Here is a 17,159-nt window from a genome sequence, read left to right on the forward strand (position 1 = left end):
TTTGTACAATTTTTAATGATTTTTCAAAGTTGGAACAGGGGATCACGTATTCATCCTGAGCAAGTCACATACAATTGTAAATATCTCAAAATATAGAATTCCTTTGCTTGCTCTGTTTCTTTTATATGAAAGTAGACTCATTAAACTTTAATTTCACATCTCATTCAACCTCTAATTATATTCCTCCTATTTTTGGTGATTTGTCAAAATCACGTCACTGCTACCATCTAAAAACAGTTTTAATGCTAATTTCACTCTTTCACACATTCTTTATGCTAACCTCATTTTATCTTATATATGTATATACCACAAATCATTTTCACCACATTTCATTCACCATAAGTGTAGGTCCAAACCATAATATCACCACAAAACCATCCCGTTGAACAATTCGGATCAATCCTCGATATTTAATGGTTTCAGCACACAGCCCCACCATCATACTTCGTTTAGTTCGGCTCTCTTGTACACATGGTGAACACTTAGTACCACTCATGCGACCTAACCGATTTGTCTCGTAGCTCTCTTGTCTACATGGTGTCCTTCACTTGGAATCACGCATGCGACCTAGCTACATTTATCTTTCACGTAGCTCTCTTGTCTACATGGGATACATCTCGTATCACACATGTGACCTAGCTACTACTGAGGTGTCTCGTAGCTTTCTTGTACACATGATGTGCACTCGGCATCATACATGTGACCTAGCTACGCTCCTCTATTTCATTCGATCTCTCGAATGTTCAGCAGGATCTCTCTCTATATTTATTTCCATTCTTCCAATAGTCGATTTAATTTTAACATCAGCTAGTATATTTATATAATAGGCTGAAATATAAGAATGTACATGAAATTATTGTAATATTTACATACAAACTTACCTTGGTACAAAATGTGGAAATTTTGCAATTTAGTCCAAAACTTTTTCCTTCCCCCGTTCGAGATCAATTCCGCGTCTTTCTTGATCTATAATAACACATTTAGCTCATTTAATACTCATACTATTTATTTCAATCCAAAAATCACATCATGGAAAAATTACATTTTTGGCCCCTAACTTTTACAAAATTACAATTTTGCCCCTAGGCTCGGGAATTTAATTTCAGCCCTTATTCTTATATTTTATGATATGCTGAACATTTTTCTCTTCTACAACAACATCAAATTCTCACTCTATCATATAGTTATGAACAATAGGTATTTTTACCGATTATGTCGTTTTACTCGTTTTCACTTAAAACCGAGTGGCACAAGTTATTTAACATAATTTAAAACCTCATATTCTATCATAAAACATCAAAATACACAAATTTCACCTATGGGTATTTTTCCAAATATGAACCCTAGGTTAAATTATTATTAGCATAAGCTTAATCGAGCTTAGGGATTGAAAACGTAAAGAACATTAAAAACGGGGCTTGGAATCACTTACTATGGAGCTTGAAAATTGAAGAAACCCTAGCTATGGAGAGAGGGAGAATTCGGCAGCAACTAAGGAGAATGATGATCAATTTTGTGTTATTTTTCCCATTTTATTTCATTTAATATCCAAATGACCAAAATGCCCCTCCTTACTAAACTTTCAAAAATTCCTTCCATGTCCTAATTTTGTCCATGAACTTAAAATTGGTCAAATTTCTATTTAAGACCTCCTAATTAATATTCCAAAACAATTTCATACTAAAAACTTCCGGGATGCAAATTTTGCAACTTATTCGATTTAGTCCCTACTTTCAATTTAAGCACTTTAGGCATAGAATTTCATCACGAAATTTTCACACAATCATGCAATCATATCATAAACCCCAAAATAATTATAAAACAATTATTTCTATCTCGGATTTGTGGTCACGAAACCACTATTCCAATTAGGCCCTAATTCGGGTTGTCACAGAATGCCTTAGCTTCATTATTTCACAATATAAAACCATTATAATAAAATGCTTATTTCTTTATTTAATATATAATTTCCACCAACTAAAATAATGATATGAAAACACATGATTGCATGCATGTGTTGACCGGCCATTTACATTCAAAATGGTCAATTTGACATGCAAGTCCCCCATAATACTAAAACATATAATATTCAGCCACTGCACATTTGCCTATCACATTTTCAAGGTTTCTCAAACAAGTCCTTTTTAACTAATTTCACATCCAAATGACAGAAAATAAAACACGATATTTTCACACATGAAATTTCACATATAATAAACATAGAATATAACATTCAATTTCTTCCCCCTTCAACCGTGCTCTCCTTCTTTCTTGCTACTTTTCCAGCTCATTTCTCCTTTGTCTTGCATCTGGCTTAAATCCTAGGCCGAAGCAATCTCTCTTGTCCTTCAATACCGGTGTTTCAACCTTCCCTTGGAGATGTCTCTCAAGTCCTCTTCCAGGTAGGGCCCCTTTTCCAACCATCAACTATAGACTCATCCTCGTAGTTTTGGACAATTTTGGCATCAGAATCTTACTTCCCTTGGTGATGATCGTCGCATTAACAAATTCCAAAGACCAAAATAAGCATTCGATTGCTTCGTCATCTGTCTCCAAATAGGGTGCATTACTACTTACGGCCGCAATGATATCCTCTTCAACATTTATCGTTATCAACTGCCCCTCAGATACCAACTTCAACTTTTGATGCAACGATGAAGGTACTGCCCCAGCTGAATGTATCCAGGGCCTCCCGAATAAGCAGTTGTATGAGGGCTTGATATCCATCACTAAGAAATCTACCTCATATGTGTTTGGCCTGATCTGAAGAGGTACCTCGATTCTGCCCATCACCCTTCTCTCCGTGCCATCGAATGCTTTCACTATGTTCTGGCACTCCTTCATGTGAAAGCTATCTATAGGTAATCTGTTTAGCGTAGTTAATGGTAGGACGTTCAAGGCTAACCCATTGTCAATCAGTACGCCTGGCAGCGTATACCCCTTACATCGCGTGGTAATGTGCAAAGCTTTAGTCGACCCCATGCCACCAGGTGGTATCTCGTTGTCATTGAAGAAGATATAGTTGTCGGCACTTATGTTGCTAACCAAGCGGTCCAGCTTGTTGATGGAGATATCATTGGCAATATATGTTTCATTCAGAACCTTCATCAACGTGCTACGGTGGACTTCCGAACTCAGGAGTAAGGCCAGCACCGAGATACGAGCTGGTTGTTTACGTAACTGTTCCATCACACTGTACTCGCTGTGTTTTAGGAATTTCAAAAACTCCTTAGCCTCCTCCTCATTAACTGGATCATTAACAGGAAGTTCAGATTTGGTCGCTTTTTCCTTCATCTCTTTGGCCACTGGGGCTTTTCCTTTTACGGGTTGTGCCTTCTCGCTTGCTGCATCGTAATGTCTCCCGCTACGTATATAGGAGCCCCTATCTTGGTCCTCTTTTGAAGCATCAAATAGGCTTTCTTTTCCCAGAATCGTCACGTTACAATCATAATTCCATGGGACCCTTTTGCTGTCTTTGTAGGGGAAGACTGCAGGTCTCTAGATTATAACCCTCGGTGGCATTTGTACTCCAGCTTCATTATTTTTGGGTCGCGATATGATGACCATGGGGTAGTTAACTGTTTGATTCTGCGCCGTCGATTCTCTCTCTGCTGCACATATATCTCCCTTTCTGGGGTTTTCGGTCTCTTCATAAAACTCCATTTCTTTATTATTCATCATGTTCTGTACACACTCTTGAATTTCATGCCCCGCCTTGTTGTGGAAATCACAATAGTTCCTCCCTTCTTCAAACTCTTCTCTTGAATTCAAGCAATAAATCCTCTTTTGACCATCTCCTTCCACACCCGTCTCAATGGGGTCCTGACTTCTGCAACCTCACATTTGATCTTCTTGTTCTTGCCTTCGATTATCCCATTCACTCCTTGGTCGCTATGATTGGAGAGCAAGTTTCCTGCTACATTGGATACGGCTGGGTCATCAAACCTCACAATCTCCATTTTAATAAGTCTTTCGACTATTTTCTTGAACGCGGTGCAGTTTTCGATCGAATGCCCGGTAATTCCCGTGTGGTATTCACATTGGGCGTTTGTGTCATACCATTTGGGATACGGGGTCTGCAGTGGCTTCAGGTAAAAAGGGGACACTACATGAGCGTTGAACAGGTTCTGGTACAGCTCCCTGTACGTCATGGGTATAGAGGTGAACTGTGGCCTTTCTATATTCTCCCTCACATTGGAATCTTGTCTCACAGTGCTATGTTGATTGGTGGTCACCATCTTTGGTTGATTTACGGTGAGTGACTTGGACTGACCCTTACTGAATGTGCTCGTGTTGTTCACTTCATTATCTCTTTTCCTTAGGGCCGACTTTCTGGTACTTTCTCCTTCTTCTATCTTACCGCTCCTCACAGTATTTTCAATCATTTCACCCGTCATTACTATGTCTAAGAAGCTTTTAGTGGTGCTTCCCAACATATGAGTGATAAAAAGGGCCTTCAAGGTGTTGATAAAGAGCATCGTGGTTTCTTTTTCTAGAAGCGACGGCTAAACTTGTATGGCCACTTCTCTCTATCTTTGCACATACTGCCTGAAACTTTCATTTGATTTCTTCTCTATATTCTGAAGAGTGATCCTGTCAGGAGTCATGTCCGTCACATGATTATATTGTTTTATAAAGGCCTGAGCTAGGTCTTTCCATGAATTAATTTTGGCACGACTCAAATAGTTATACCACTTAGATGCCGCCCCAACCAGACTGTCTTGAAAATAGTGAATTAATAGTTGGTCATTATTGACATATCCCCTCATTCGCCTGCAAAACATCGTGATGTGAGCTTCAGGGCAGCTCGTTCTATTGTATTTCTCGAATTCAAGCATTTTGAATTTGGGGGGAAGAACCAAGTCTGGGACCAAACTCAGGTCCTTAGCATCAATCCCTTGATGATTATCTGCGCTTTCCATAGCTCTGAATTTTTCCTCCAGCCATTTACAACATTCTTCCAATTATTTTTACGATTCTCCCTCACCTTTTCTTCTTCTGTAACTTCGTCCAAATCGGGAACGGGCGGATAATTCGGGTTATTAACAAGGTTAGAGCCTGAGTCAGCTTGGAGCTTCATCGGTATCGAAGCCCAAACCTGAATCTACTGAGGTATGATCGTAACAGATGGTTTTTGTGGATTAATCTCAGGCTTCATCGATACATGTGTCGGAGTGAAGCTAGGGGGGTATTGAAGATCTTTATTAGTTTCCTCAACATTGTCCATGGAGCCCTTTCCCTTATCCATTCTTCCGATCAGTAATTGGGATAACTGACTCATCATTTCCCTTTGGGATTCCATCATTTGCTCCTTCATCTCTCGCTGAATCTTGGCTAGCTGCTCTTGCATCTGAGACTACATTTGCTCCCGCATGTCCTTTTGCATTTGCTCCAATTTCTCAAGTCTTTTATCCATTGACTTTTTCCTTGTACCGTAGGGGTACGTAGTTGGTTGGTTTTCATTGGTTTCCAGGTTACTGAAATGATTTTTAATTAATTAGAACCCTTTTATGACCTTTAATGCATAATGATGTGATGTAATACAAATGCATGAATGCAAAGAAAGCATCAATTTTGATTCAATTCCCTTTAGAAAACTTTACTAGAAAATAAAATTCTTTTACATAAAGTTAAGTTACAAATAAAACTTTGCTCTAATGCTTAAAGTCTTAAATTTCCTAAACAACGAGGCCAACTCCTGCCCGCGATCTGACTCCAACTCGTACTTAACGCTCAGTGTGTCCGCCTGTACTGCTAAAGCTTGCAAGTAGTCAGCTACCTCCCGAATCTAGGTTATGGCTTCCCCCATAAGGTAATCTCTGTTTCTGACTTAGTCTTGCACATGGTAAAGCTGCTCTTTCCAACGGTCCTCATTTGCCTCGAAAAACTAAATCCGCATCTCACAGTTTTGCAGTAACGCCTCTAATTCTTCTATTTTTCCTTTCATTTCTTCTATCTTGCTCAAGCTTGCCCTCAATTCCATTGCGATGTTGTGGTTTCGGTACTGATGAAGAGACTTCTCGAGTTTTGCCACTCTAGCCTTTAATTCACCCCGTTCATTTCTGTTTTCTGACAGACTCTTCTCTAAATCTTCATTTCATGCCAGAGTTTCTCAAAATTTCCTTTCCCATCGGTCGGCTTTGGTCTTTTCTTCTCGAATTTCATGGCGCCATTGTTCGAAAGTTTTACCTAACCCCGTAGTCCTCATAGACAAGCGTAGCTTCTTATAATCAGTCTTCAAGCTGTCTAAATCTTCTTCGGCCTTAGTTTTCCCTTTTCTCCACTTCTCAGCCTCTGACCTTTGGACATCAGCGTCTAATCTCAAGTGCATCTTCTCTTCCTCCAATTGTTCGATCTTTTTCCCAAACTCTGAACTCTTCTTCTCGAAGTCTTGCTTTATAATTTCCAACTCTGAAGGGACGATTTGTAGTTGTTCCACCATAGGTCGAGTATTTTCTAAGTTTGGTCTAGGAACATTATCATTAACCCTCTTCCTAAACCATCCATCATACTCAAGCGTCACCATGGAACCGATAGCCAACCTCTTCATCCAACGAGTTTGCTTCCAAGCATCCGATAGCTCCCGAACTTTCTTCTTATAGTGGGCACCTTTAAAGGAGAATTCACACTGAGCAAGTCCGTAGATCGTGGGTACAAACTGCCTCAATTTATATTGCCTCAACGCAAGCAATGGAGTATACCCGGTAGCTCCCCAAATTCCTAACAATGGCACCCAATCAAAGTTACCACATTGATACATGATCTCATCAGGAACCATCCAATAAGCTCTCCACTCTATATCCCCCTCCTTGAGGTTTTGGAGGATTTCCATCCACTTCTCCTCCGAGATATCCTCTCTCCTTTGTATAGCTGCCTCTTCTTTTAACGGGGAATAACTTTCAGAAAAGACCCGATAAGAAAGCTTGTCTACCTTCCAAAAGTGCCCATGAAACCATACCATCAATAATTGTACACATCCAATAAACCTCCCCTCGCCTGTCTTCCAACACGTGCTCAAGGATCTGAATGTCTCAACCAATATCACTGGTACAGGTGTGATTCCCTTCTCAAGATGATCGAATAAGTTAATGATTGTCTCGTCTACGTGCCTCAAAGCCTTAGGAAAGATTACCAAGCTGTAGATGCTTAAGGCGAAGATATCAACCCTCTTTCTTTCATCTGGATGCATTAAAACCAAATCCCGCAAATTCTCCCAAGGGATACATTTACTATCTCCTTTTTGTTGAATCTGAGCAGTGAACTAAGGCTCACTCATCCCTGAAATGTTCATTAATTTCTTTATGAAAGTCTGACCATTAAAAACCCTGGCATAAGTCTTTCTAACTTGAACTTTCAGACACCTGAGCAGGGTAGTGTATTCCTCTATGGTAGGTACTAAATCCACTTCTCCAAAAGTGAAACACTTGTAGGCGAAATTCCAAAATTGCACCATGACTCGGAACAGATGTTTGTCCACTCTAATGTCTAGCAAGTAGGATATATCACCATAGCTTTGATAGAACAACTGTTTGGTCCCTTCATCCCAACGAGCCTATATATCTCTCAACTCTTGCAACTCATTTTATGCTATATTAACGCGAGTGAATTCCTGCAACTCTGATGTATACCCTTCTGCCAAGCTATCTCCTTTCTCTGATTGTAACCCTTCTGACCATGCACGAACGACGGCATTATCCTCGACTTTACTAAGAAATTCATTCTCCATGTCAAACTTTCTAACTTAGTAATTGAATACGAATCAACACCTCCTCTAGTATGCAATGTCATGCAAAACACAATCAAAACAAAACACAGGTTAGAATCAGATAATGGTGATAAAATGCAAGCACAAACGATAATTACAACACATATACGGGTAAATACTAAGGCTTGATGCAGCTCCACCCAAGGATAGCTCCTAAGGTTCGCTATATGTGGTTCGGTTCTAGAGATAAGGTACCTGAACCAGCAGACTCCTCAATCCTCACCCATTATAGGCTCATATGGATCGAGTTCAGTTCAGGGGGATACATTTCCCTATGACCATACGGAGATGAAAATCTCACGAAATCATAGGTACGGATGTACCCCGAAAGCAATCCACTAGCCCATGCGGAGGTGAAAACCTCACGAAAGCATAGTTCCATACTCCCACTTAGAAGGTGTGACCACAGCGGTCATGCGATGAAATGCAGTATTGTTCTAAAAGCCCGAACCATAACAACCATACAAATAAATGCATTCGAAAGAAACATGATTTTTTAAAATAAATTTTCAATTTTTGACAAAAGGACAGCAAACAATCGATTTTATGGTTTGACTCTCTCTCGTCCCCAGCGGAGTCGCCAAGCTGTCGAAACCATCTTTCAAGATTTTAAATTTAATGAAAAATGGGGAATCAACTTTTTAAAAATAAAACATGGAGTCGCCACCGATCTTTTTGTTTCGGTGTGATCGGATCACCTAGAAATTTGGTTATTTTAATAAAATATTTCTTTTTACTAAAAAAACAATTTTGGTCTTACGAAAATATGAAAAAACGGGTTCGGGAGTCGGTTACGTATGAGGAAGGATTAGGCCCTCATTACGCCCAAAATTGGTACCAAATCGATTAGATATTGTCCTTATGTTTAAGATTTAAATATGTTTTTGAAATGTGGTTCCTTTTAATAATATTTGAATAACCCGAGTTGGTCATTAAAATTCTCTCGCTCAAGAGGAATATAGCATCACATCCAGCACGATAGGACATGATCCTTTATGCCCTCGAAAACATGATAAATTTCGACTTCCAAAAGTTGATTTGTTGAAAACTGCAAAAGGATGTCTAATTATTTAGTCCAACGAGAAAATAGAAACCCAGCACAATAGGGCACGACTCCTCGAATTTCTAGACATCGAACATTGCCTTATTTTAGAATTTGGAGAACAGGAATGAAATTCTAAAGGAATATTCGATTATCTTGAACAAACAGGAGATCGCAACCCAGCACAATAGGGCACGATTCCCAAATTGCCAAACATCGAATATTAACTTCATTTTGAAGAGTTTTTAGAAAATGTGAGTGAAATTCAAAAGGGACCTTCGATTATTTTAAACAAACGAGAAATTGCAACCTAGCACGATAGGGCACGATTCCGCGAATTGCCAAATATCGAACATCGCCTTCGTTTAAAGAATTTTTAAAAGACATGGGTGAAATTTTAAAGGGACCTTCGATTATTTTGAACAAACGAGAAATTGTAACCCAGCACGATAGGGCACGATTCCGCGAATTGCCAAATATCGAACATCGCCTAATTCGACTTGAAATAAAATGGAATTAATTTTAAAGATTTGGACTTTATAAAACCAAATTTCGTAAACCAAGTGGAAAACAGTGATATGGAATAATATACACACATAAGATACGATATTTGATGAATGGAGATAATGTGTCTTATTTGATCGATTGACAAAACAAACAATTAAGTATAACTAACTTAAAAATATTACTCAATTTCGATCATGCATGGAGAATAATTAACATGTAATACAATAAAGAAAATAATAATACAAAATACAACACCACAAAACAATACATAAAAATGTGCCAAAATAATATACATAACATGATATAAAACAATCAATGTAAGATGTAAAAAAAAAAAACAATTAGAAGCCAATATGGTATAAAATGATTTTAAAATAATGACGAATGTAATTTACACAATATGTAAATAGGTGAATTTAAAACTATTTGTAAAAACAAACTAGAAATATATACTAAATTACTAAAATATATATTATAGGATGAATATTTTAAATCGAATGATATGCAAAGTGTTGAAGAATATTGGTTTAAATTTGACAATTTACACGTAATAAAGAAAATTTTAAATTATGCTTAAAATATAAAAATAATAATAATAATGTATAATAAAATATAATCTTTAAAACATGGTGGATCTACAAATCATATGTATATATATGTATATAAATAAACTTAGAAATAATTTTAGTAAAATATCATAGAAATGCACACAAGATTAAATTATTTTATTATAAATTATAATGGACTTAAGAACATGCTTGTATATATATATATATAAAGAAAACTATGTGTATAAAATACATAAATTTAATAATATACATATAGATTAAACATAGGTGTCAATACAAATATATATATATAATAATAATTTAAAAGATATATTATGTAAGATTATATAATAAAAGATGAGGATAAATCCAAAAGAAATTATATGTGTAAAATAATATAAGATTAATAATATGCATAAAATAAAATTAACCTTATTATAAAGTATATATATATATATATATATATATATATAAAAGAACATTTTAAACAAACAAATTTAAAAGAAAATAAATAGATATATATATATATATATATATATATACTACATATATAGATATATGTGCATGTATATAAATGAAAGTATGAATAACAAACTAAGACCATGAAAAACTTAATAAAATACTCCAAGATAATATATTAAATGGTGAATAATAAGTATATTTTCAAAAATAAAAGGGTTTCAAAGAATAAAAACATGCTGAAAATAATGAATAAATAAAAAGAAACTCAATTAAAACAAAAATAAAACTAAAAGGACAATTAATAAATACAATAAGTTACTGAAATTAGAAGAAGGACTAAAGGTTAACGCGCGCGGATGCATAGGGACTAAAACTAGCAATATACCAGATCCCAAAGTGCTGCGTTTAGGCGCGGATCGAATTGACTTCACTTGTAAATTAAAGGAATAAATTTAAAACAAAAGAAAAAGCACATAAAACTCAATTACAACACAACGCTGAACAAAAGGACTTAAGGTGCAAATATCCCTCCCTGACCTAACACGCGGGTCTTAACCAGGCGTGGGTCGGGTCATCGGGTGAAGGTCACCACACGACGTCGTATCAAGACCATTAAAATTGGTCAAAACGGCACTGTTCCCAGTCTTTTATATGGACTAAACCAACCGAATCAACAAGCACCCATTCTGCTTATTTTTCAAATCTCTAACCCTCTTTTCTAAATGTCGATTCATCTTCACCGTGTGGGGCTCTTCGAGCCTGAAGGAATCTTAGCCCGAAATCCCTCCTCAACTTCGATTTCAACGAAGAAGGGAGAAGAAATCCATGGCTTGCTCGCACGGTAAGGCTCCTCTATCACCGTTCTTTTATTTTTTTTTTTCAAAATAACAATATCGAATGACCTAAACAGAAAACGAAACGATGCATAGAAAACTAAAGAGATTCGGAGAAAAAAAGAAATCACCTCTGCTATTTGATTGCTTTTTTTTCTATTCTCTGTGTGTGTTTTTTTTTTTGGTGTGCATATATTGCCTATGCTCGTAACCAAAATACAATGAAATTTTAAGGCCTTTATAGCCGAAAAGAAAGAAAAACAAAATACAATTTTTTCATTATTCCCTATTTGATACTGCTCTGCTGTTGCTTTTGTTTGTTTTCTTTCACAGGTATGGAGTGCATTGGCATCGTCTGGATCTTGTGTGCGTGCGTCTGAAGGTGTGTCTTTGGTCGTCGAGTGCTAGAGGCTTGGCATGGTTGCTGGAGGCGTTGTCCGGTTCTTGGCTGCAGCTCGAGGAGAGAGCCCTAGGGTTCTAGAGTTTTAATTTTCTAGGCCTATCGGGCTTGTATTTTGGGTCTTGGGTTAATTTGGTTTTAGGTATTAATTTGGGCTTTGGTTGGTTATTGGGTCTTGGGTCATGTTTGTAAAAGGACATTTAATGGACTATTAATTATGTGGTTTTTTATTTTTATTTATTTATTTTGTATTTTATTTTGGGTTTCTAATGGGCCGGACAAATTGGCCCGTTTACACAAGGTACTTACCCTTTAGATTAATCATGCCTTCATAACCTTGATTCCACCTTCAAATTTGCTCGGAAATCCATTTCTCACAATTACTACATTTTCTCATACTCATGAAAATAACTAAATTTTAATATGTAAGCTTTCAAAGTTTCTCAGACAAAAATACTCAGGTACTAGGCTTAGATAAGTAGAAAACATCATTACTAACCTTTACGAAGTTTTCTATCTCAAGTTTCCATTCTAAAATTTGAGAGTCTAATTGTGAAAATGAGAGTAAGAGGTGATTTTCCAAGTATTTTAGAAAAGATCTCAAAGTAGGTATTGAACTTTTTAAAGAGATTTCAAAAAAAAGCTTAAAAAATGTAAGAAAGGAAGAAGACTCCATAAAAGATGGGGAGTAGCTGGTTGCACTAGCTGATGGGTTGCTTCTTCAATTTCTTTTTTCTTTTAATTCACTCAAGTGGGCCTAAAGTCAATATACAATATTTCAAGCCCAGGGTTTTAAAAAAATTGGTGCAAATAAATTTTCATATATCAATTGTACTATCAAAAACTAACCAAAATTTATAAAATATAACCAAAATGTGAAATTATGACGAAATTACTATTTTACCTGTTTTTGTTACTTAGCACTATTTTTTCTCAATAATAAGCACTTATCCAAACCAAATATCATAATTCACATTTAACTTTTAAAATGAATCCAAAAATAGTAAAATTATATTTTAACCCATTACTCAAAAAAAATAGAAAATTTATAATTTAATCATCATACTTTTTAATCTTTCCAATTTAATTCTAAAAGTAATTTTCATCTTGCCACTACATATTCCAACTTATACTTATGCCCGTTCATCACTAATACTTCACTTTTCCCATTTTAGCCAAATTTATATTTTAGCCTTCGAACTTTTCAAAAAAAATTATTTGATCATTTTCTCACATTTTCACTTCTTAAATTTTTTCATAAATTCTCATTTTTAAAATCACTTTATTTTCGTAAGAATTTCTTTAATTAGCTCATTTTTCAATTTTCTCAAAGATTCTCTACATCCACTACTAAAATAATGCTACGTGTCTAATCGAAAATTTTGAGATGTTACATTTTTTCTCATAAAATTTTGAGAATGGATTGTATGAAACTGTGATTCCACGTCATCCTTATCTCTTTCTAATAGGATAATGACCAATTAGATTTTTTCTCCTGATTTTTAGCTTTTTTAGTTGGATTTTATTTTTTTCTAAGGAGAAAAAAAAAGTTGAAAATCAAGAAGAAAAATCTGATTTGTCATTCTTCTATTAGAAAAGGATAAGGATAACGTAAAATTATAAGTTCGTACAATCTCTTCTCTTCTTTGTAGATGCCATTAAACTAAATTATAAACAAAGAAAGTCATGCCCTACCTTTTCCTTGAAAACCACTCTTCTTTTTTAATTATAAAAACATCATTTTGTATCAACAACAACACAAATTTATTAATTGAGTCTTAGTTTGATTGGTATAAATATTATTGTTAATACAAAATAATATAAGTTTAAATGTATTGAAACTCATTATCTTCCTATTTATAAATTAAGAAGGAACTATAAATAATTTTAAATATTATGTAAAAAATATAAAAATTATTAAAAAACTCATTAAATAAAAAACTCAAATCCAAAATAACATTAACATTAAACAGTTTCACGTCTTTACAACCCCCAAAACCAACTCTTTTTTAAATAATAATAAAAAGCCCAATCCTTAGGCTACATTACCGTGCCTCGTTCTCCTCGATCTCTTATATTTAACATTAGAATTCCGAGACATCTTGCCGTCATTTTGACGCAAATCGACAACCAGATCCACGAATGCACTTAAGACGAACTTGTAAGACATCTTGTCGTTCAAATTTAGGTAACAAAACAACAGCTCTTCCATGAAATCCCAATCGATTTTCGAACCATGTTTCAACCTTGCTTCCACCATTTCTTGCATGGAACGTCGGAAATCGTCGTACGGGTTCGGCGAACACCTTAACACCGCTATGCATTCATTATAGATACTTTGAGACTTGACGTTAACGCTGCCGCCACCATAGACGTTGGATTCATTTGCGGTAGTACTACTAGTGTTAGAGATGGAGGTGGAGGAGGAAGCGGCATCCTCCGACATTGACATGAAGGTGTTGCCAGTTACACCGCTGTTACGGGCCTCCTCGATGAGCGAACTCGAAAACCCAGTAGCAACGAAGAACCTGTTGGACCCTGAGAGGTACGGGGGCGGATCAATAAACCTTGGTGATTCAAAACAAATCCCACCAGGGCTTTTCACTTCACCATCACCATCATCATCTTTAATCTCATCATCATCATCATCATCATTGATATACAAAGACTTGAAATTCTCAAAGAGAAAACGATCAACATCAGAAAGTGTGGCAGCTTCGCCATCTTGATGAACAGAAAATGAAAGGGTTTGGGGGTTTTTGCAGCCTTTTGGAATCCATTTGTTGGAAGAGAATGAATTTAAAAGGAAGTGAGTATTTGGAGAGGGTTTCTTGATCTTGGAAAGGTAATCCTGAAGAGATTTTTGAAGCTTCTTTGACATTTTCTTTTAGGGGGCGGGGGGTTAACAGTACAAAGCTAATGAAGCGTTTGGCTTATAAATGTAATAGGTTTCATGGGAATGTGGTAAGAAATAGGGCATTTACTGACTTGCCAGCTTTTGTAATATATATATATGTTTAAGGTAGTATTTATTTATGGAAATAAAATGTTGTAATTTAGGTAGCTTATACGGCAAGTAGAAATCAAGAGAATAAATAATATATGTTTTCTTCCCATTTATAAATTAATAAATTGGAAAAATAATGAAGATTTATAGATTAATTATGGTTTTGCTTCAATATTTAGTGTTTTGAGGGTTTATTTTCACCATTCATTACAAGGCATTAAATTTACAGTTTCATGGATTGAAATCACTAATTAAGATCAGAATTCAAATCTAAATTCTCAAATTCATGTTATTATTCAAGTTTGGCTTGTAATTTGATTCCAATGATATTGTCATAAAAGGCCAAGGCAAAATTTTCATTTTAAAATAATGTAAATTAAGATCCGGTTTTAATAGAGAGTAACCAAATTTATTATTCCATCTAGTGAAATGAGGGATTCACTCACCCCAATATAAAACTAAACTAAAGTTGTTTTACACTCTTTTGTGTATTAATATTTTAATAATCTAAATGTCATACTTCATTTTTCATTCATATAAACCATGCTTGCTAAATTTAACACAAACTAAAATTTCTATCTATTTTTAATGGAAATAAATTAAATCATTTAATAAATATTAATATATATTATTTTAGATCGATATGATAGAGATATTGAATCGGTTCAAAAATTTACATGTATGACAAGTACAATTATATTGATAAATTCAATTGATAAATCATTAAAATATTAATCATACAAAAAGATATGAAACAATAATGTAAAACAACTTTAGTTTTATACCAATATAAGCGGATCCCTCCCCTTTAGTGAAAGTCCCCCTCTCTGCTTGTAACTACTCTCCTTATTCTCGTAAATATGATAATAATATCATTGTAAAATATGATGTGCGCTTACATTTATGGCATGTTTGGTATACTTGATATTGTTACACAAAACATGTTAGCGAACAAAATAAATTAAATATAAATAAACATATATGAAATAAAACATAAATAAAATAATTTATAATTAATTTATCAAATACGAAAATCAAATAAGACCATAATAAACAGTTGAAATAAAGGAGAATCGAGATTTTACAAAATGTTAAGGCTTGTGAAACACAATTTTCTTAAAACAGATTCAGCCGCTACTACGATACTTGGAGAAACATTGGTCAAATGTCTCCTAGGATATAACAACAACAGTGGTCAAAGTAGTAGCACCTCTACAAAGACCAACGAACAAACTTTGCCTTTTTCTATCACCAGAACGTTTGAAAATACGGAGAGGAAAATGAAGAGTTTTGAAATGAATAGAATTTCGGTATAAGAAATTATTAGAATGTGTGTGTAATCCTCCAAAATACACAACCTTTTATAGACATTTAGGGTAGTGGAAAATTTTGAAAATAACCATAAAATCTACCATTAAGGAGTCAAAAATCAATTTGATTTAAAAATTAAATCAAATCAGATACTATCTATATATAAGCAGATTATGTCTACTAAGGAAAAATAAATTCGTGTTGGGCTTAAAATATCTACAAGCCTATTTGGGTCCGATCGGTTCAGACATTTCAAGTCGCCCACGTCATGCTGGTGCGCCCTAACCTCGTCAGGTTTGGACCTACACCTTCTGCGCGCGAGGCAGGGTTACAAGCTTAGTCATTCAACTACCTTTCAAGAGTGTTCACATATATAAACACATCTCACACTTTGGTATTTAACCAATGTGGGATCTAAGCTTTTACTTTTCCTCAACAATATTACCAAGTAGCTTACTTTGAGCATCAATTTCTTATTCATCACTCAACCATTTTGAGCATATTATACACCGTTGTAAAGGTCTCATGGAGTAAAATATGAAACCATAATAATATAAGTCAACTCTCCACCTTTACCTATTGAGAATATGTCTCAAAATTCCCATAAAATGTAATTTTTCCAACAATCCCCCACATGAATGAAAATTGGTAGTTTTATCGAAAAACATTAACTCAATGTGGTGATAGAATCTACAACCGATAGTTGCATAGGATAGGTAGGGATCCACCCTTGATCCTTCCCTTGCGATAGTATATTTACTTTACTAGCTAACCAGTAGATGTGATGTCCTTTAACTGTTCTGCCTTTTGTGTAAACGATAATATATTTTACACAACTACCTCCTTAGCAAGGTTTTAGTTCTTATGGTTATGTTCATATAACTGGGAACATCTTCTGGTTTTGCAAAAGTTTGAAACAACTATGCCCCAATAGTCTTCTTGAAGTAGCCCCACTTCACTTTCACATAGGTGATTTATGTTGTTCGGCTCACCGAAACACACAATGGTCATTAAAAGCATTGCTTAACTTATCCCATTTTTAATCACTGTTTACATCATAGGAAGAGACTTGGATAAGTACCCCCACAGTGACCTTACAAGGTCTATGCAATTAGGTTGTCCCATCGAACCTAGATATTGGGATCTCCAGTCAACTAGATAGGGTTTTCCTTTACATAGTGCCTTTTATATTCATGGGCTTTAGTCACATTTCTTTCGATGTTTTAACAACATGATCTCATTTTAAGCCTTTGGTTAGCGTATCCGCAATGTTATCTTTTGATT

The 17,159-nt window shown here is 35.2% G+C and overlaps 2 protein-coding genes across 2 annotated transcripts; both read right to left on the bottom strand.

Annotated features, from left to right (window-relative positions):
• Nucleotides 1–6,112: 6,112 nt before the first annotated feature.
• LOC128284257 (uncharacterized) lies at nt 6,113–7,189 on the bottom strand. The gene has a single exon (XM_053022187.1). It carries the CDS (start codon nt 7,187–7,189, stop codon nt 6,113–6,115), a length of 1,077 nt encoding a protein of 358 aa, XP_052878147.1.
• Nucleotides 7,190–13,485: 6,296 nt separating this feature from the next.
• On the bottom strand, nt 13,486–14,438 carry LOC108473207 (transcription repressor OFP14-like). Its single transcript, XM_017774741.2, has one exon. The coding sequence runs from the start codon at nt 14,436–14,438 to the stop codon at nt 13,593–13,595; it is 846 nt and encodes a 281-aa protein (XP_017630230.1). The 3' UTR covers nt 13,486–13,592.
• Nucleotides 14,439–17,159: the final 2,721 nt, after the last annotated feature.

This window comes from Gossypium arboreum, chromosome 2 (genome assembly GCF_025698485.1).
Source record: "Gossypium arboreum isolate Shixiya-1 chromosome 2, ASM2569848v2, whole genome shotgun sequence".
Lineage (NCBI taxonomy): Eukaryota > Viridiplantae > Streptophyta > Magnoliopsida > Malvales > Malvaceae > Gossypium > Gossypium arboreum.

Bases quoted from the DNA above. Each gene is read 5' to 3' on its own strand.
- LOC108473207 (XM_017774741.2), bottom strand. From the start codon at position 14,438: ATGTCAAAGAAGCTTCAAAAATCTCTTCAGGATTACCTTTCCAAGATC.
- LOC128284257 (XM_053022187.1), bottom strand. From the start codon at position 7,189: ATGCATCCAGATGAAAGAAAGAGGGTTGATATCTTCGCCTTAAGCATC.